This window comes from Macrobrachium nipponense, chromosome 39 (genome assembly GCF_015104395.2).
Source record: "Macrobrachium nipponense isolate FS-2020 chromosome 39, ASM1510439v2, whole genome shotgun sequence".
NCBI lineage: Eukaryota > Metazoa > Arthropoda > Malacostraca > Decapoda > Palaemonidae > Macrobrachium > Macrobrachium nipponense.
In genome coordinates this window covers 7,030,184-7,051,617 of record NC_061099.1, presented here as the reverse complement: position 1 = coordinate 7,051,617, position 21,434 = coordinate 7,030,184, and the positions used below count along the sequence as shown (strand labels likewise).

General features: G+C 35.3%; 3 protein-coding genes and 2 long non-coding RNA genes across 6 annotated transcripts in view; 4 read left to right on the top strand and 1 right to left on the bottom strand.

Moving 5' to 3' along the window:
• LOC135210085 (low-density lipoprotein receptor-related protein 4-like) overlaps nucleotides 1-21,434 on the bottom strand; it is a 471,815-nt gene that overhangs the window by 194,417 nt on the left and 255,964 nt on the right. The gene's annotated exons all lie outside the window — the stretch shown is intronic.
• On the top strand, nucleotides 167-4,407 carry LOC135210499 (uncharacterized). The gene is made up of 4 exons (XR_010313517.1): nucleotides 167-250; nucleotides 3,268-3,340; nucleotides 3,714-3,863; nucleotides 4,291-4,407. It is a non-coding gene; the product is annotated as an uncharacterized LOC135210499 (long non-coding RNA).
• On the top strand, nucleotides 5,197-6,456 carry LOC135210498 (uncharacterized). Its single transcript, XR_010313516.1, has 2 exons — nucleotides 5,197-5,696; nucleotides 6,197-6,456. It is a non-coding gene; the product is annotated as an uncharacterized LOC135210498 (long non-coding RNA).
• LOC135210076 (uncharacterized) lies at nucleotides 7,715-12,766 on the top strand. The gene is made up of 6 exons (XM_064242874.1): nucleotides 7,715-7,820; nucleotides 9,618-9,692; nucleotides 10,203-10,346; nucleotides 10,726-10,817; nucleotides 11,365-11,523; nucleotides 12,487-12,766. Exons 1-6 carry the CDS (start codon nucleotides 7,814-7,816, stop codon nucleotides 12,541-12,543), a joined length of 534 nt encoding a protein of 177 aa, XP_064098944.1. The 5' UTR covers nucleotides 7,715-7,813; the 3' UTR covers nucleotides 12,544-12,766.
• LOC135210075 (uncharacterized) overlaps nucleotides 19,459-21,434 on the top strand; it is a 14,192-nt gene continuing 12,216 nt past the window's right edge. For both annotated transcript variants that reach the window (XR_010313448.1, XM_064242873.1), the window contains exons 1-2: nucleotides 19,459-19,586; nucleotides 21,426-21,434. The exon at nucleotides 21,426-21,434 is cut by the window's right edge and continues 65 nt beyond it. Coding sequence is in view for 1 of the 2 variants with exons in the window: in XM_064242873.1 (XP_064098943.1) it covers nucleotides 19,474-19,586; nucleotides 21,426-21,434 (122 nt within the window). In the remaining variant the exon portion in view is untranslated. The remainder of the gene's footprint in view (nucleotides 19,587-21,425) is intronic.

Sequence of the window (21,434 nt, the reverse complement as noted above, 5' to 3'; positions counted from 1 at the left end):
CCATTCGAGTCGTCAGTAGTGTCACGTAATCACTTCTGCCGTCATGTTTTCTCCCTTCAGAAACGGAAGTATGGTTGACAACTTCCGGCGTTACAAGAGACAATGGCCATGACTCTTCCACTGCAATAGGCAGCTGTTATCTAATCCCAGGGGAGTATTTAAACCCCAACGACGTTCAGCTATGCCAGTCACACCCAACGTTGGCTGAAAACCTTTCAGGTCTCTCTCCTGACGCCGACAGAATCATCAGGTAATGTACAATAGGGATATTTATTGACCATTGTTCACTACTAACAATGCCGCTTTCTGATCTTCTGATGTATTCAGCAACGGGATCAACAGCTTCACGTGACTTCCGAACCACGCCGAGAGTGAACTTCTATCACCAGAAATACACATCTCTCACACCTCAATGGAATGCCCGAGAATCGAACTCGCGTCCACCGAGGTGGCAGGCCAAGACCATACCGATCACGCCATTGAGGCGCTTTCCAAACATTGGTGCCATACAATCTACATTCCTTTTTACATGTGTCACAACTCACGTAGGGGAACTGGAAATCTATTTTGATTTCCCAGTTAGGGAAAATAGGCGTTTCCTTCTCAGCTTCCTCTGTGTGCAACTTCGCCAACCCCTCAAAATGCATTTGGCCGATTTTGCTGCCCAGATAAGAACGACATCTTTTGGTTCTGCTTCAATATAATCCATCAAATTATCTTGCTGATATCCTTAATCCACCGGCTGGTACTATTAAAGACCCCAATATGCAGAATAATGTACGCTTAGTAGTGATTCCAGGCTAACAAGTTTCACCAAAGTATACATACTAATGATTTTCCAAAATTTTCATGAGACCATAATGAGAGAAAGCTGGACACAGCATTGTCGGGGAATATGGGAAATCCAATATCACTTTCAAAAGTATTCTTAAAGCAATATTCTGCTGCAAAATGTGACGCTTTTTAAATCATATGGACGACGTGATAATTTATTTTGCCGTTAAGCTAAAATGCGAACACTTTATTTGGTAGATGAAATGAATTGGCGTCATCGATCAAATTTATCATAGAGATAAGAAATTCTTATAGTCTAACATTTTGGATAGCCGTAGGCAGGGGCAATGACGGGTTTCAATTTAGCGTGCACAGAAACCAGGTGTCATTTATTAATTTATTAATTACATCCATATTCTACATATTCTAAGAGCTTGTGAAGTACGCTGCCAGGAATATGCAGCGGAATCCGTTGTAGTACGGACACAGGCAAAGGAATGACTATATATCTATGTCAGTGTTCAGGTTACCATTCAAAGACATAGTACATCAATACAATGGGAAATGATACTTTTGCTTGCGATCAACTCAAAACGAAAATCTGCTAAGTTTAACAACAGAGGTACTAAAAAAGTTGATGAACTTTAATATTATGATGGAACTTAAAATAACTGAGTCTAGTTTTCTTGTTTTAAATGAATATCCAATGCAATATACGTTACGCACAGGCACTGACAAGTGTACGCAGTTTGACCACATTAGCAACAAAAAGATTTTATTCTGATTTTTCCCTCAGACACTATCTTGGACTGCCTCAGAAGACTTCTCCCGTCCGCTGCTTTATGCGTCTGTGTGTATGTGTGTGTGTGTGTGTGTGTGTGTTTTTCCACTTTTTATCATCACAACATGTTTTGGGGAAAAACTCTTCTACTGTGTATCAGGTCTCATGGAACTGTCTTTGAATGAAATTGGTGTAAAATGTAACCTTTTTTGGGGGGTATTGCTACTTTGCATTTCAAAATCATATATCTTTGTGAGTATACTCGTATATAAACCCAAACCTTCCACATAAAGGAGACAGATTAAGCATTTTCAAGAAATGTCGATGAAGCACATTCACGAAAATCGTAATGTCACAAGAGTTAACAAATCTACCATTAGCCCATTAACCAGTAAATGTTATCTGTTAACAGTATTAAGGGCTTCAGTCAAATCTATGAAAACCCTCCACCCCCGGCCCCGCCCCCGCAGACACGTGTAATATCAGCAACTGTGTGGATATTGCCGATTTATCATTTTTGATCATGTTATCTCATGTATCTATATTGTGTATGTTATCGTCTCTACTGTATATAGTCCATGTATATGGTCTTGATCTGGAACAAAATCTATTATTATTATTACATTATTACTAGCAAACATATGTATACAGAAATTGTGTATGATAAATTCGTAACGTAACTAAGTCTGCGGGAATAACCACCGCCGTTTCACGGAGAGAACCAGCTCCGTTTCAGGCAATCCCCTCTCACCCCCACCCTTCGGAGGGGGGGGGGGGGGACGTTAGGAAGGTAGGATGCAACCCCATAATACACCGTCTTAGTGGTCCCACTTGAACCTGCCAAGTTTTATTATTATCATTATTTGTATTAGTAGTAGTTTTAGTAGTATTAGTAGTAGTAGTAGTAGTAGTATTGTGTTATAAAAATCATCAATCATATAGTAACTGAATGACAGACGGAGGGACAGGCATAACGCCCATTAGAGTAAGATTATTATTATTATTATACACTAAACCTAAAGCTAGATGAACTAGAACTTATACCTTAAGAAAATCCCCCTTCAATACCATCAAAAGCTGCCCAGTTCGATTTGTCACATGATATTACATCCCCTCCTTCCAGTGACCAGCGTTTGCCTCCGACAATAAACGTGCTTGCAAGTTCCAGGACCAACTCCTGCTGATACAAATAACTCGGCAGAGACATTAATAAACAGCAATGAAAAAGGAGAAAATATCTCTCGGACGTGCAGAGTATTTGTCGCTATATTACTACACGTATCATTATCATTATTATTATTCCATTTACTTCTTCCATAGGGTTCATCGACTGAATAATATAATAATAATAATAATGATAAGCAATTCATAATCTCGCGAAGAATAATCTGTCATAAAAATCCACATCATATATTGTTGGTTTTACATGGTAATATACTTTACTATATGATTGTAGATTTTTATAACACAATACTACTACTACTACTACTACTACTACTACTGCTACTAATACAAATAATAATAATAATAATAATAAAATAATAATAATAATAATAATAATAATTATTATTATTATTATTATTATTATTATTATTCACGAATTTGACAGAACGCTGACCTTCTTTAAAATTCACTTAAAAGTCTCAGGCTTAACGAAAACAACTTATTATTAGAATTATTATTATTATTAATGTCTGTCCCTTCTCTTTCAGTCCCAAGATGAAACTGGCCGTAGCTCTTGTGGTTTTGGTCGTCGTGCCGTTGACGCTCATCCAGGCAAACACGGTAACCTTTTGAAATTGATAATTGTAAACTGTCATTTGCTCTGGTTAAATGGTTAAAATATGAGTATATACAGATCAAGACTCAATCCCATTGTGATTATGCTGTGATTCCTTCAGCCACGATGATCCTGAATTTTTGCCATACGAACATATTTCGATACCTAAGGTTTTAGATATATATATATATATATATATATATATATATATATATATATATATATATATATATATATATATATATATATATAATATAGAAAATTATCAAAAACGTACTATTACAGTAACTGACGTAGTGAAATGACATCCCCCACATGTAGTATATGTACGTCTCACTGGAAAATGAGAACCTTCTTCAGACATTTATGTCCTTTCAGACCACCCGTGCAATTCTAACACCCCAGAATGCCGGTGCCGTAAGCTCACGAGGCCTCCGAAGGACGCAGAAGGAGAAAAGGGAGGCCCTGTGAGAGAAGCCATTGCAGCCTGCGAACAGGAGCTCACGACCCAGGTCCCCGTTGGACGAGGTGGGACTCTCAAGTGCTCCAGTAAAAATGAAATTCCACTTTCATTAAGGCGTTGAATAACATAGCTGGCCATTGTTTGGCCTTTGGCCAAAATTACGCATCCATTCATCCATTCAACCATTCATTCATTCATCCATTCAGATCGATTGAAAAGGAAATCTGACATAACCTAAAGGACGAGATATCTTTGTGCTAAAAATTAAATAAATAAAAAAAGAATGCTCAAGAGACACACGGCACATATATGTACAAAAAATGACATTTGGCACATATACATTATTTTAAAATTATAAATAAATGGTGAGGGTAGAGGTCTCGTTAAAATAATAACCATACAATACAAACAAGCTGATGCTACCTTGAAATCCTCGCCTACTAGTCCCCAGCATGTATCAAATAACTGCCCTCTTCTATTTCGATGTTCTAGGTAGGGGTCGTGGCTCCCTTGACCATCTTCTCGAACAGATGTCAGATGAATTCAAGAACTGCGTTAGAGGAAAGTTCCTGAGTACACTAGGATTTGTAAGTAGCCTACCCTATTAACCACCTAAACACCTTTCATAAATGTATTCTCAAGTGTGTAGCCCACCTTTTTAAGTACATTTCATAAATATATTTTCACAATTAAGTAGCCTACCTTGTTGAATACTTTTCATAAATATATTTATTCTAAATTAAGTACCCTACCCTGCTAAATACTTTTCATATATATATTCTCAAGTAAGTAGCCTACCCTACTGAATACTTTTCGTAAATATATTTATTCTCAATTAAGTACCCTACCCTGTTAAATAATTTTCATAAATATATTCTCAAGTGTGTAGCCCACCTTTCTAAGTACTTTTCATAAATATATTTTCTCTATTAAGTAGCCTGCTCTACTAATTTTTTTCATATATATATTCTCAAGTAAGTAGCCTTCCTTTTAAGTACTTTTCATAAATATATTTTCTCTATTAAGTAGCCTACCCTGCTAAATACTTTTCATAAATATATTCTCAAGTAAGTAGCCTACCTCATTAAGTATTTCATAAATATATTTTCTCAAGTAAGTACCCTACCTTATTAAGTACGTTTCATAAATATATTTTTTTTTTTTTTCGCTTAAGTATCCTAAACTGTTATATACTTTTCATAAATATGTTCTTAATAAGTTAGACATCGGAAAATAAAACAAAACGGTGGCAAAAATTCACAAATATTATAACAGCCCAACCATATGAGAATTACCAATAAAAAAAATCCACCCAAATTCATTCCAATTTTTCTATAATCCCAATAAGCAAAAATCGACATCATTTATTCATCTTTTTTTCTTTCAAGTTATCGTTAGACTTTAGAAATAAGGAAAAAAATTTAAGACAAAAAATAAACATGCAAAAACACAAACAAACCCAAAAACATAATCGTCAAAGTTATAAAAAATAAACGTGGTTATGTTTCTATTAATATAATCTTAGATATTTTTGATATGAAACTCCTTATATTTATTTATTTTTAGATATTTCTCATAAGAAAATCCTTTTAATCTTATTCCTTCATTTTTAGTTTCCTATTTCATGTCATTATGGCGTCGATATCCTAGGTGTTGTGACGCCAGTTTGAAAACAAATCAATCAATCAATCAATCCTCCTCTCACATACCAAACACTCAGTTACTCGTCCATTTTCAAGGTGGACGGATCAGGAAAAGTCAACGCCACTGCCGTGGAATCGAAACTAACCGAAATGCTCAACGCTAACAAAGGTGATGACGTCACAGATACTCAAGTTCAGGAAATCGTCAAGGAAGTGCCTCGATGCATCACGGAGGCTGGTGGAGACAATCTCGAAGTAAATACCTAAGACTACCTCACGCCGCCCTCACAACTCTCTCTCTCTCTCTCTCTCTCTCTCTCTCTCTCTCAGATGTTTCTGTCTTTCCTTCACTGTCTCGAGGAAATTAGAAATATAATTTCAGATTCAAAATCCTAATTCGTCACAAAAATAGATCAATAATTAAGGACAGTATAGTAAGATTAACAAACACTAAAATCTATAGACTTAATCTTATATTGTATAATCAAATGTTTGTAAATGAAGTGCAAGGTAAGATATGTTTGAAATACTGAAAATTTACATTCGCATTCGTGAATAGTATTCCATAACATTACATTATACCCAGTTTGATTGAATAGTCCACTCTTTCCTTCCTGCATCATCTCGCATCAAAATATTCTATGACAAAAATTGAAATCATAGCTCTTGAGAAGTAACGACATAATTCTAAAGATTTTCATATATTAACAAAAATAAAATTTTATGTTCTAATTCACTGTTTCAACTTTTACAAGATGCGAGACTTCCACCATTGCATGAAGGACGCCTGCGCGACTGCACTGTCTGCTTAGAAAGAAACCTGGAGCTTTCCTTCTGCAAGGACCATCGGCAACAAAATTCTGGATTGCTGCTGACCATGTGCAATGACCTGGCTTTGATAGATTACTTAACCAGCTAAAGTAGAAAAGTATCTTCACGATGAAAAATAGAACTAGTGTCTCATTACCACTTTCAAGGATAGACTTTAGACCATTAAAATTTTGGCAATAATACACACAGGGATTTTCATTCATATCCTTCCCACATTGATAAATACGCGAAAAAAGGAAATCTTATAAACCTTATCAATTGAATGGATGCAACGTTTATTGGGCAAACACCAAAATAACTACCGACATATTCAGTAGTAACTTTAAAGCGCTTATCTTCCCTGGAAGAATACTTTGCAACCGCTTCATTAAAACAACTGAAATCAAGTCCTTGAATCAAAATATATTGTCGGCGAACGTCAGCTTGTGAAGGATGTGAAATTTTTATAATCAATAACCCTTTTGAAAGTAGAACAGTTTTAACCTATATTTGTAACCAGCAACACGTTTCCCACAGAACAATTTCAAGGAAAGTCATGATGAATTCACACTCTTTTTAGCAATGTAAGGGGATTCCAGTGCAGAATATTTCAAAAAGGGAATTTTTTTTTAAGGACTCATTTTTTTTAAGGACTCATTTTTTAAAGACTCATTTAAAAATTAGTTTTGGCATCTGAGTTGGACTGAATAATTATCAAGAATATATATGAATCACTATGCAAGAAAATGATTCGAAGTGCACAACCCACTATTCTATCAATGAAATCACGTGACTTGTCCGATTAACACGATTTTTCCCTTCTTAACTAAGCTTCCGATCAAGCTGAAATGAGGTCAGCTTTGGGGAGGCTAATAAGCACGGCAATACGGCCTTTATTTCATTTTGAGTACATAGATTGACCCTTAAATTTCATATCACCTGAAAACAAAAATTTTACAAAGAATATCAATCCTTTGTATGCATTGACTATATGTACATGTATATATACACATACATATATATACATATATACATTCATAAGAACACAAACATATATTTAAATATATGTATATATACAGAATATATATATATATATATATATATATATATATATATTATATATATAGATATATATATGGTATATATATATATATATATATATATATATATATATATATATGGATCAACAGACATGGGCACTGACAGATAGCAAGACGTTCAAATATCCACAAGCAAACAAATCCAAAAATACAACTTTGGAGCTGGAAGGAAATATAACAGGCAATAAATAGAAGACCTTACGTATTCATGATATTGCAGTTTATGCCTGAACGCTTCCAATAACGACAGAAAGATTATACACCAATTCCCGGCACCACATAAACACACTGTCCACCCTCCCTTCCCCTACGATTTCTTCAGGCACGCAATACCAAAGAGGATCTTCCGGAACACAATGACTCGAACAGGTATATATACCCTTGCAACTCACCTCTGTTGCATCAGGTCCTTCCAGTCCTTCAAGGAACGAGATCTGTCCCTCTGTGTGAGAAGCTCTAGCAATGGCAGGTAAAGTTTGGATTCTCTTTCGTTTTTAGTGATAGAGCACAAAGAAACGTTGCAGATATTAGAAGAATTTTTGACTTTCCACTGTCTGACAATGTTTCGTTACCAACAGAGTTCCAAAGCATTTTCCATTATCTTTATTTTCGCTGTTTTCAATAACGACATCGGGATGTAAAATGGAAACGAATCGGTGTAAACGTATCTAAATTTATCACTGCAGTGGCTACGATCCTCTTAACAATGTCTTTTTTTTGTGTCACAGGCATTACTGTCTCCTCACGGGGCTCACGAAAAGTATATATGACACCAATGTACGTGATAGTATCTAAAACCCGAACGATTATTATTCTACAGTGTGTTTATTTTGCTTTTCCTAACTTATGGGAAAATAGAAAAGATATTTCTCAATTTTAAAGACCCTCGTCTTCTGCCAAGACTCTTGCACGATACATTTATCCTTTTTATATTATTCCTGCAGACACGAGCATATCTTAATCGTTTTAAACCTGCTGACAACAGGGCACAACGTGCGATATTCTGTTAACTTCCTGTAACAATGTTGCCTGTATCAAACTGATAATTTGATACACAAAAAGGAAGAAGCATCGAGGTTTTATTTTGCTTTTTATTCGTTTAGCGCTTCCATTGGGAAGACGAGGCTTGTGATAGTTTTTCTTATGAAATCCCCTAAGGCTTCTGTCCTTCGTGAGAGCTGCACAACAATCATTTTAAACAATCTGAATTTAGCTTATTGTTTACTGATTCATATCTGTCCTTACCCATTGTGTTTGAGATTTCATAGCCAACAATATGATACAAACACAATAAGAGACAAAAATCCTGTTTTAAAATAGAAAATAAAAGTTTTTTTTTTTTTTCTGTCAAAACCACTCATTTCTGCAATTTTTTTTCTTGCATAAATTTCGTTCAACAAACATAAGAGCATGAAAGGTTTTCTTTTTTATAAACAGCGTCATTTTGATCCGAGATATATAACGCCTTGAATAAAACAACAAAATTTATCACATTTCGGAAAATATGGCACTAATACTCGTAAATTAATGACTGCATAATTGAAAAAACTCATCTTTTGTAAGTTAAAGCAGAAATCATCTTAAATCTTCGAGGTTGTATCACAGAAAAAGTGTTGCATTCTATAGAACAGAAGAATGTAAGACTTAAATATTCGGAGTTTTTTCAATCTCTGCTAAATTCTTATGAAAAACTAAAGCTCTTAATTTCCTACAATGAGCAGCTTAAACCCAGAATGCAAAAGTATGAATTACATCGATACCTCAGCCCTATTCGTATTTGCACAGAGACTACAACTTGCATAAAAAAATGATCTTCCTCCTATTTAGTCCAGAGACTACAACTCGCCATAAAGAAATGATCTCTTTGGCAACAGCTTCCTCCCAAATGTTAATATACTAAGAAAACAAGATATGAAGTTCACTAAATATGCCTCTATTTTTTCCTCCGTCTTTTTTTTTTAATTGCTGAAAAATAATCTAATGTAGCATCACAGATTTTTGAGGTACATAGATAAACGTAATTATGATTCTTTATACCGATTCCATACAGGCTTCAAGAGAATCCAGTGTACACTAAAAACTGTATATAACACATCCCTTCAACTGAAAGGAAAACCAACTTTCTCAATAACAATAGTAACTATATTCATCCGGGATTGATCATATCTGAGAGTAAGCATTTCACCAACATCCAAAATCAACCACAGCTATACTTAACTAATATTACTGTAACAGAAAAATAAAATGTATGTTCCTTCTTTTACAGTCTTCAAGTTCAACCTGGCAATAGCTCTCGGGCTTTTGGCTGCTGTGAGCGTTAATGCTCTCCCACCCTTACCAGGTAAGGAGACAATTCACTTCTTCCGGAAACATCCCGGATTATATTTCACCCTATCCATGAAATATGATATGTAGTCCTTCCTTCCTTTATCAAACCTTAAAAATTCACCTTTTAAACGAATATTCATAAGAACGTACTTTTATTATTTTTACCATTTATCGTGACTTTTTAGCTTGTAAAAAAAAGTTAGTTTTTTTTATTCATATTGTCAAATAAATTTCATAAGATATATTGAAATATAATCATAAAGCTAAACAAATTTCTCTATGGTATGAAGTGACCCTTCGGCTTCTGTAATCTGAGATTCTCTGCTTACTTCTGTGTTTCCAGAATCCATTGAAGGGCACTTATATATACATATATATATATATATATATATATATATATATATATATATATATATATATCTATATATATATATATATATGACTACATTTTCTTAGGCATACAGAGAATGTGGCAGTTTCTGTATTGCCAGATATACGAACCTAACCAAACGTGACATTCCAGACATACCCTGCGCCGCTGACAACTTAGAATGCAAGTGTCTCGGCATCCTGAAGCCCCCACGCAACGAAACTGATGGCGGCCTGATGGGAAAAGCTCTTAAAGACTGCGCAGAGAAATTACAGGTCACCATCCCCCCTCCACCAGGTAGACTACAAAATCATCGATGATGATTTTTATTTTGTTTATTAAAAAATTCACACTTAATAATCAGCTGTGTTTTATGATGCACAGATGTGTACACAACTGAGAGATACGATGCACAAATGTGCATGCAACTATAGGATAAAATGCACAGTTGCACATACAACTATGAGGTACGACACACATGAGCATACAACTGGGCTATATGATGCACCAGTATACACAGATGTACACAAACATTCCCCTCAACTCGATCGTCAAAAATACATCATAAATATGCTCGCATATTTGCTGATCACTGTTGTTGGAAAAATAATGAAATAATTAGTGAAAAATATAATAAATGCGATAAAGGCTCTTTTCTGGTTACTTACTCTAACAGCGGGGGCACCACGCTTCCCACCTCGTCTGGAAGGCATGACACAAGAGTTCAAGGACTGCGTAAGGGATAACTTTCTCACCAGTTTAGCAGTTGTAAGTATTAGACTGTATTAGTTTCAATATTTGAACATGCAATATTCCCCTCCAAAAGTGAACCCAACTGCAATCATCTGCAGTTCGTATTATTATTATTATTATTATTATTATTATTATTATTATTATTATTATTATTATTATTATTATTATTATTATTCAAAAGATGAACCCTGTTCATATTGATCAAGCCCAGAGGGAGCCATTGCTTTGGAAATCATGCTTATCTCTGTATTTCGTATTACCTTGTGTTACCTCATTCAAGTGAACAACATAGTTCAAAGAATATGGTGCTCATCTGAATTAGGTAACACAAGGTAATACGAAATACAGAAAGAAGAGATCTGCTATTACAAAAGGAAAAATAAACAAACAAGTTAAATAAATAGATAAAAGTGTAAGTAAATTAGTAAAGTAGAAGGAGGAGAATTTGAATGCCACGGACGCACCACTGGCACATCAAAGTCTGACGATTCTAGAATTATATACATAATCGGAAACCTTTCGTATTAAAAAAACCTCAACGGGTGGCCTATTATTCTTGTAGATGAAAGACGGAGTCATCAACGTTGCAGACATGCAAGCCAAGTTCAAGGAAAAGATCACCGCCAACAAGAAGCCAGATACCACTGACGCTCAAATCCAGAAAATCGTCGATGCCATTCCAGGATGCGTCACGAGTAATGGAGGAGCATCTGCTCTCAAGGTAAGTGGCAATGATAAGGGCTACTTTACCTCTTGACTCTCTCTCTCTCTCTCTTTGTTTCTTTGCCTTTTTCTAATATCTACAATCGACTAAGTAGAGATTAGAGTGTTCTCCAGTATGATACAGGGATAGAAATTTCGATTCAGTATCACCTTTTAAAAAGGATCTTCATTTCTTGACCTTTCTCTGAGTAGCTATCAGATTGCATCATTGAATCATATAATAATGTGACGTCCCATTCAACATCAACTTTCCAAAAAAGAGTCTGTTTCTCATCCCTTGTTTTCTCTCATATCCATGATGAACAGTACAGGCTTCAGACTGCATTCTTAAATTATGATTTAATAATTTAATTTTCGATGCAATATCAACTTATCAACACCTATGCCGAAACCGCCAGTCAACTTGCTACAATAAAAGCCGCCCACTAGAACTAGAAACGGAGGAACGACAACATAAATGGTCAATATTCAATTCAGGAGTCGATTCCTTTGCTGATGTCACGATGTGTTTGTTGTCCTCTAAAATTATTATCAAGTGAAGCAGAAAATGAAATTCCTCATTCTTAATGGTCTGGAAAAGAAAACTATTGTGCCGGCTTTGCCTGTCCATCCTCAGATCCTAAAACCTACAGAGGCCAGAGGGCTGCAAATTGTATGTTCATCATCCACCCTCCAATCATCAAACATACAAAATTCCAGCCTTTTATTTTTAGCCTCAGTAGTCTTTATTTTATTTAAGGTTAAAGTTAGCCATTATCGCTCTGCTGGCAACGATATAGGAAACGAGACCACCAAGACTTGGGTAAAGTTTCATGGGCCGCGGCTCATACAGGATGATATCAAGATCACTGAAAGATAGATCTATTTTCGGTGGCTTTGATTATATGCTGTACAGAAATCTCGATTGTGCCGAAGCATTTTTTACTTATTTTTGTTAATTTGAATTTTCTTCTTTGAACAGATGCGCGATTTCATTAAATGCACCAAGAACGCCTGCGTGACTGCACTGACTGCTTAGTGAGGGGTCAGTAAGAAGTCTCTCCCACCACTAGGATCACCGGCATTGAGGTTTTGGAACCTGCACATGGAACCTGGGCCCAGTGCAATGACCTGGCTTTGATTGATTAGTTACTGTTTGGAAGTCTTCAAAAATATCTTGAAAAATAACTTTTGCTATGAACTGATAACTCTACACATCTCCTAATTACCACTGTTAGCTCATTAAAATTTTGGCATTATTATTTCCGTTTTTATTCTACCCTCTATCCAACATCGAATATATCACTGATGAAAGTGTTCAAACCTGCGGGGATGAAAAATCGAAAACTGAACTGCCATGAATATCAGATTCCTTGATAACACTCGGTTGTTACTGTACCGCTCACCTCCAGTGGAAGTCGACGCAGCAGTTACTTTCCAAAATAGTTGCAAAAAGAAAAGGGGGGGGGGGGGCAACAATGGAGGGGAATATGTATATATAATCTGCAAGCATCAAGGGTGAGGAATATACAACTTGATAACTTCCCTTTCAGTGAATAAAGTAATGAATACAGGTTTAATACATGTGGGAACAGACACAGACAAACACACAAAGGAAACGAGTATGAATAATGACAAATCTTTCTGTGAAATTCATGGTTCTGACGTACGCATTGGCATCTAAGTATTTCCTCCAGGAAGTATTCAGAAGCTGTTTAACCCATAAAGGATGGATCCCCTCAGATCAGTAGTAATAACAGGTTTTGGGTGGTGGACGGATCAACTCATATGTGTATCAATATTATGCGCCATCGATTTGAAGGAATCGGGTGGGAAAAGACTTTCCATTACTTCCATACCCTATAAATTCACTAATGGCAACTTTTAGATTGGCTAAAATAAAGTGGGCGCTCATGAGAGAGTTAGCTGTGATCTTGACTTCAAGGGTGCACGTACTGCCTCTCTCTCTCTCTCTCTCTCTCAAATGACGTCTTTTTGTATATTTGCAAAGAAAAGAGTGAAGAAATATTAGAAAAGACATGTATAACCCAAAAGGTTATTGCATCTTCGATGTCACTCAATTTATGTAAATATTTTACAACAAATATACTCATGCTTTTTAACTGATTTTAACTCTTATCTATTATGATATTGTATGAGCTGTAATTATAATTTTACAAAATAAAATAAAGTTGCTTATTAGAAAAAGCATTTATAACTTGGTAAAATTCACTACTTTCTTGTAAAAGAGACCCCAGAAGGGGTTGGAAATAGTAATTTTCAACTTCTGGAAGAAGGAAGTGAAACTGTTTTTAAAATAATTTCTCTTACATCTTTTACCCAAAGTGGTTGCTGAATATTGACTGCTGAATATTGATTTTTTTTGCCCCGGCTTTTAAATTAAGTTGGATATCCCCCTTCGCCATACAATGGCAGGAAACCACGTGAACCTGATTAATCACAATTTTCCTTTTTTTTTTTTTTTTTTTTTTTTTTTTTTTGACTGACACTTTAATGGGTTCTCTCTCTCTAAAACGAAAGGAAAAGTGGAGACAATCTCCTCCTGTGCTCTCTCTTCCTTTCTCTCTCTTTAAGCTGTTTCTGCCTTTCTTTCACTGTCTTAAGGAAATTAAAATATAATTCCAGATTCAACATCCAAATACGTCACAAAAATTGGAGATAAATACTGACAGTGTTGTTAGATTAACAAACAGTATAATCTATACACTTAATCTTATATTCTATAATCAAGTGTTTGCAGATGAAGTGCAATATGACACATGCATTGAAAGCAAATAGCAATGTACGGCAAATTTACATTTGCATCCGTGAATAGCACTCCACAATACTACATTATACCCAGTTTGATTGATCTTTTCTTCCTGCATCATCTCTAATCAAAATATTCTATGACAAAAATTGAAATCATACCTCTTGAGAAGTACCAAAATAATCCTGAGATTTCCATATACTAACAGAAATCAAATTTTATGATCGAATTCACTGTCTCTACTTTAACAAGCTACGAGACTTCCGCAATTGCATGAAGGACGCCTGCACAACAGCACTGTCTGTGTAGGAAGAAACTAGGGATGTGCCTAAGCATCGGTATCGGTGGTATCGGCTAGTTTTTGTGGTATCGGTGAATTTCTGGCCGATACCAGCCGATACTTTTGTCATTAGTATAGAAATTTAAAATCCTTCCAGACTTCCTACAATGCATATACAGTGGTACCTCGACATACGAAAGGCTCAACTTACGAAAAATTCGAGTTATGAAAGCAAATACGAAGATTTTTTTGGCTCTACATGCAAAAATAGTTCAGGATACGAAAGGTTGTTGCTGTAAATTCCCGAGATTCGCGTGGACCACCGATAACAATTTTAAAACTTGCGCGCCGCCAACTGAGTAGACTCGCCACCATCCTCCCGCTCTCCCATTGGTTCACCGCCATAAGATCCTGCTCTCCTATTGGTCAGCATCTCTCCCATCGTGCTCTACGTAAAGGCGTTCTTCTTCAGCCATTGTTTCGCACCAGCGTTATCGTACGCACGCGGAATTCTTTCATTCACATATACGATTTTGTTTGTTAAAATAAATTCGTGTTAGTGATTTCGTTGTACTACTCCTCAGTAAGGAGTCAGTAAGAAGTTTCTCCCACCACTAGGATCACCGGCATTAAGGTTTTGGAACCTGCACATGGAACCTGGGCCCAGCGCAATGACCTGGCTTTGATAGATTAGTTACTGTTTGGAAGTCTTCAAAAATATCTTGAAAAATATCTTTTGCTATGAACTGATAACTCTAAACATATCCTAATTACCACTGTTAGCTCATTAAAATTTTGGCATTATTATTTCTGTTTTTATTCTACCCTCTATCCAGCATCGAAATCACTGATGAAAGTGTTCAAACCTACGGGGATGAAAAATCGAAAACAGAATTGTCATGAATATCAGATTCCTTGATAACACTCGGTTGTTACTTTACAACTCACCTCCAGTGAAAGTAGACGCAGCAGTTACTTTCCAAAATAGCTGCAAAAAAGGGGGGAAGGGGAAACGGAGGGGAATATGCATATAAAAGCTGCCAGCTTCAAGGGTGAGGAATATACAACTTGATAACTCCCCTTTCAATGAATAAAGTAATGAATACAGGTTTAATACATGTGGGAACAGACATACAGACAAACACACAAATGAAACGATTATGAATAATGACAAATCATTCTGTGAACTTCATGGTTCTGACGTAAGCATGGGCGTCTAAGCATTTCATCCCAGAAGCTGTCAACAACGGTGTTTAACCCTTAACGGACGGATTCCCTAAGATGAGTTGCAATAACAGGTTTTGGGTGGTGGACGGATCCACTCATATGCTTATCAATATTATGCGCCATCAATTTGAAGGAATCGGGCGGGAAAAGACTTTCCATTACTTCCATAACCTATAATTTCACTAATGGCAAATTTAGACTGGCTAAAATAAAGTGGGCGGCTCATGAGAGAGTTAGCAGTTATCTTGACTTCAATAGCGCGCGTACTGCTTCTCTCTCTCTTAAATTACGTCTTTTTGCATATTTGCAAAGAAAAGTACGAAGAAATATTAGAAAAGACATGTAAAACCCAAAAGGGTATTGCATCTTCGATGTTAGTCAATCTATGTAAATATTTTACAATATATATACTCACGATTTCTAACTGATTTTAACTCTTATCTATTATGATATTGTATGAGCTGTAATTATAATTTTACCAAATAAAATAAAGTTTTTTATTAGAAAAAGCATTTATAACTTGGTAAAATTCACTACTGTCTTGTAAAAAAGACCCCAGAAAGGGTTGGAAATTGTTTTTAGAATAATTTCTCTTACACTTTTTACATTTACATCTTCCTCTTTCCTCCACTGATGTGTTTTTTTTTTCTTAAACTGGCCGACCTCAAAGTTTACCCGGACTGGGTTGCTGAATATTCCTTTTTTTTTTTTTTTTACCTCGGTTATAAGCTAAGTTGGATATCCCCTTTCGCCATACAACAGCAGGAAGCCACGTGAACGTGATAATCTCAAATTTAATTTACTGGGACAATCTTCTTCTGGGTTCTCTCTCTCTAAAACGGAAAGGAAAAGTGGAGAGAATCTTTTCCTTTGTTCGCTCTTTCTTTCTTTCTCTCTAAGCTGTTTCTGTCTTTCTTTCACTGTCTTTAGGAAATTAAAGATATAATTCCACATTCAATATCCAAATACATCACAAAAATTGGAGATAACTACTGACAGTGTTGTTAGATTAACAAACACTATAATCTATACACTTCATCTTATATTTCATAATCAAATGTTTGTAAAGGAAGTGCAATATGACACACGCATTGAAAGCAAATAGCAATGTAGTGCAAATTTACATTCGCATTCGTGAATAGCATTCCATAACATTACATTATACCCAGTTTGATTGAGTAGTCCACTCTTTCCTTCCTGCATCATCTTGCATCAAAATATTCTATGGAAAAAATTGCAATTATACCTCTTGAGAAGTACCCAAATAATCCTAAGATTTCCATAAATGAACAAGAATCGAATTACTTGTTCTAATTCACTGTCTCAATTTTTCCACGATGCGAGACTTCCACCATTGCATGAAGGACGCCTGCGCGACTGCACTGTCTGCTTGGGAAAAAACTAGTGATGTGCCCAAGTATCGGTATCGGTATCGGTGGTATCGGCTAGTTTTTGTGGTATCGGTATCAGTGGTATCGGTATCAGTATCAGTGAATATCTTGCCGATACCAGTCGTTAGTTTTGTCATTAGTATAGGAATTTAAAATCCTTCAAGGCTTCCTCAAATGCATATATTAACAAAGCACACCAAGTTAAGTTTGGCATAATATTAATTTTCTGTACTCTTTTCATTATTAGAGTAATTATATTGAATATTATCTTTGGTAAAATAATAATTTCAACTTTGTTCAGATGGTTCAATCCAGTATTAGTTGGAACTTGAAAAGGGATTTGTGCTTTTTTATTTTGAGTTCAATGTTTTGTTGATCTATACTGAGAAACAAACTCTGGTCCTTTCTTGATCTTATTTACATTTATATACCGGCATCTCATTTTTCTTGGGATTACTTAATAGAACTAATTTATGCATTGTAATGTGGCAAAGGATTAACTCTTCCATTACCAGGACCATTCATAATCTAAATATATGAGTCTGTTAACTGTTTCTAGCCAATATGTAAATTAAAACTCAGAATAAAAGTATAAATTAGTGAATTCGAGTAAGCACTATGTACCTAAATTGCTAAAAGTCTTCTAATGGTAGCCATAATATAAGCCAAAATGTATCCAGGTAATAAAGGGATTAAATTATTAATAGTTATACTTGATGTTACTTTTCAATAAAACTTATGCTTTTGAAATTGTTTATATAACCCTATTATATGACCTTTCAACTTTTGAACCTTCAATATTCAATAACCAGAGAACAAGAAGTGATTTTAGTAACAATGTACACTCTCTTAAATAACAGTGCTATGGAAAGAACGGGGATCGGTATCGGTATCGGTATCGGCTTCAAGAGTTGCTATCAGTATCGGCCAATAATTTGGCATCGGTGCATCCCTAGAAAAAAACCGGAGATTTCCTTCTGCAAGGACCATCGGATTGCTGCTGACCATGTGCAATGACCTGGCTTTGATAGATTACTAAAGAAGAAAAGTATCTTCACGATGAAAAATAGAACTATTGTCTCATTACCACTTTCAAGGATATAGTTTAGACCATTAAAATTTTGGCAATAATACACACAGAGATTTTCATTCTTATCCTTCCCATATTGATAAATACGCAAAAGAGAGAATCTTATAAACCACATCAACTGAATGGATGCAACATTCATTGGGCAAACACCGAAATAACTACCGACATATCCATTAGTAACTTTAAAGCGCTTATTTTCCCTGGAAGAATACTTTGCATACGCTTCATTGAAACAACTGAAATCAAGTCCTTGAATCCAAAGGGCACCTCAGAATATACTGTCGGCAAAGGTCAGCTTGTGAAGGATGTGAAATTTAGTAATCAATAACATTTTATAAAGTAAAACAATTTTAACCCATATTTGTAACCAGTAACATGTCTCGCGCAGAACGATTTCAATGAAAGTCACAAAGCATTCACACTATTTTTTACCGAAGTAAGGGGACTCCCACTGCAAAGTATTTCAAAAAAGTGAATTTGCTAAATGATTATTTTTTGAAGGAAGACTAATTTGAAAATTAACATTGACATAAAAGTTGGGCTGAATAATTACTAACAATATATAAGGATCACTTGGCGAGGAAAAAATTCACTCTTGTGAAATATTCTGCAATGGGAGTCCCCTTACATCGGTAAAAAGTATGTGAATGCTTCGTGACTTTCTTTGAAATCGTTCTGCCTGAAACATGTTGCTGGTTACAGGTAAAGGTTAAAACTAGTTTACTTTAAAAAAGGTTATTGATTACAAAATTTTACATTTTTCAAAAGCTGACGTTTCCCGACGGTATATTTTGAGGTGTCCGTTGGATTCAAAGACCTGATTTCAGTTGTTTTAATGAAGCGGTTGCAACGTATTCTTCCAGGGAAGATAAGCGCTTTAAAGTTACTACTGTATATGTCCGTAGTTATATAGATATATAGATAGATTAATAGACATGGGCACAGACAGATAACAAGCAGTGCAAATATCCACAACAACACAAATCCAAAAATACAACTTTGGTGCTGGAAGAAAACATAACAGGTAATAAATGGATGGCATTACGTATCCATGACACTGCAGTTTATGCCTGAACGCTTCCAATAACGACAAAAAGATTACACCTATTCCAGTCCCCCGGCCCCACAAAGACACACACACTCTGTCCCCCACTCCCTTCCTCACTGTCTCCCTCAGGCACGCAATACCAAAGAGGATCTTGGGGGACACAATGACTCGAACAGGTATATATACCCTTGCAACTCACCTCTGTTGCATCAGGTCCTTCCAGTCCTTCAACGAACAAGATCTGTCCCTCTGTGTGAGAAGCTCTAGCGATGGCAGGTAAAGTTTGGTCTCTCTTTCGTTTTTATTGATAGAGCATCAAGAAACGTTTCAGATATTAGAATACTTTTTGACTTTCCACTGTCTAACAATGTTTCGTGTCCAGCAGAGTTTCAGAGTGTTTTGCATTACTTTTATTTTCGCTGCTTTCAGTGACATCAGGATTTGGAAACGAAAGGAGTCTGTGTAAACTGAACTGAATTCATCACTGTTGTGGCTCGGCTTGTCTTAACAATAGATTTATTTGTGTCATAGGTATCACTGTATCTAAAACACGAACGATGATTATTCTTCGCTTAAGTAGTTTGCTACAGTGTTCTTATTTTGCCTTTACTAACTTATAGAAAAATAAACAGATATTTCTTAATTTTAAAGACCCTCGTCTTCTGCCAAGACCCTTGTATGATACATTTATCCCTTTTATATTATTCCTGCAGACACGAGCATATCTTAATCGCTACCTACAACAGGGCACAACGTGTGCCATATTCTGTTAACAATATTACCTGTATCAAACTCTCATAATTTGGAGACATCTCTTTGAAACACAAAAAGGAAGAAGCATCGAGGTTTCATTTTGCTTTTTATTCGTTTAGTTCTTTCACTGGGAAGACAAGGCTTGGGATAGTTTTCTTATGAAATCCCCTAAGTCCTTCGTGAGAGCTGCACAATACTCATTTTAAAACAATCTCAATTTAGCTTATTGTTTATTGATTAATCTCTGTCCTTACCCATTTTCTTTGAGATTTCCTAAACAACGATATGATACAAACACGCAAAAAGAAAAAAAAAACTTTTAAAATAAAAAAAAATTGAGCGGTAATAAATAAATTTTTTGTAAGAGTCCATCATTTAGGCAGATTTTTTCTATAAATATTGTGCAATGAACATGATAGCGTTACAGATTTTCTTTTCTATAAACTGGCAAAGTAAAGTTTTCACTTGAAAGAGCAACACTTCTAATCGAGCGTCACTGTCTCATTTTCATCAGTGATATATATTACGACTTGAATAAGGCAACAAATATTTCGCATTTCGGAAACTTTGCCGCTAAGACTAGCACATTAATTACTACCTACCTACAAAACTCGTCTTTTGGAAGTTAAGGCAGAAATCATCTTACATCTTCGAAGTTTTATCATAGAAAAAGTGTTATATTCTATGGAACAGAACAATGTAAAGATTACATATCAGGAGCTGTTTCAATCCTATTGAATTCTTATAGAAAACTAAAACTCTAAATCTACAATGAACAACTTTAAAGCCAGAATGCAAAATTATAAACTACACTGATACCTCAATCCTTTCGTATTTACGGAGACTACAACTCGCCATAAAGAAATGATTTTCCTCCTATTTAATCAGAGACTACAACCCGCCATAAAGAAATGATCTCCGTCCTATTTAGTCAGAGACTGCAACTCGCCATAAAGAAATTATCTCTCTCACAACAGCATTCTCCCAAATAATAATATACTCAGTAAACAAGATATGAAGTTCACTAAATAGGCCTCTATTTATCCATCTTTTTTTTTAATTACTGAAAAATATTTAAAAGTAGCATCACAGATTTTTAAGGTATTTGGAGAAACATTATTCTTTATAAATATTATTTCAATACAGGCTTCAAGAGACTCCAATGTGTATTAAAAACTCTGTATATAACATATGTCTTCGACTAAAAGGAAAACCAACTTTGTCAATAATAATTGTGATTATATTTATCCAGACTGATAAAATCTGAGATTAAAATTTCACTAACATCCAAAATCAACTACAGCTATACTTAACTAAAACTATTGTTATAGAGAAATAAAATGTATGTTCCTTCTTTTACAGTCTTCAAGT

What these genes read in the sequence shown, in the direction of transcription:
- LOC135210076 (XM_064242874.1), top strand. An exon ending in CACCATCCCCCCTCCACCAG is followed by an intron (nt 10,347 to 10,725) that starts GTAGACTACAAA and finishes TTACTCTAACAG; the next exon opens with CGGGGGCACCACGCTTCCCA. An exon ending in GAGGAGCATCTGCTCTCAAG is followed by an intron (nt 11,524 to 12,486) that starts GTAAGTGGCAAT and finishes TTCTTTGAACAG; the next exon opens with ATGCGCGATTTCATTAAATG.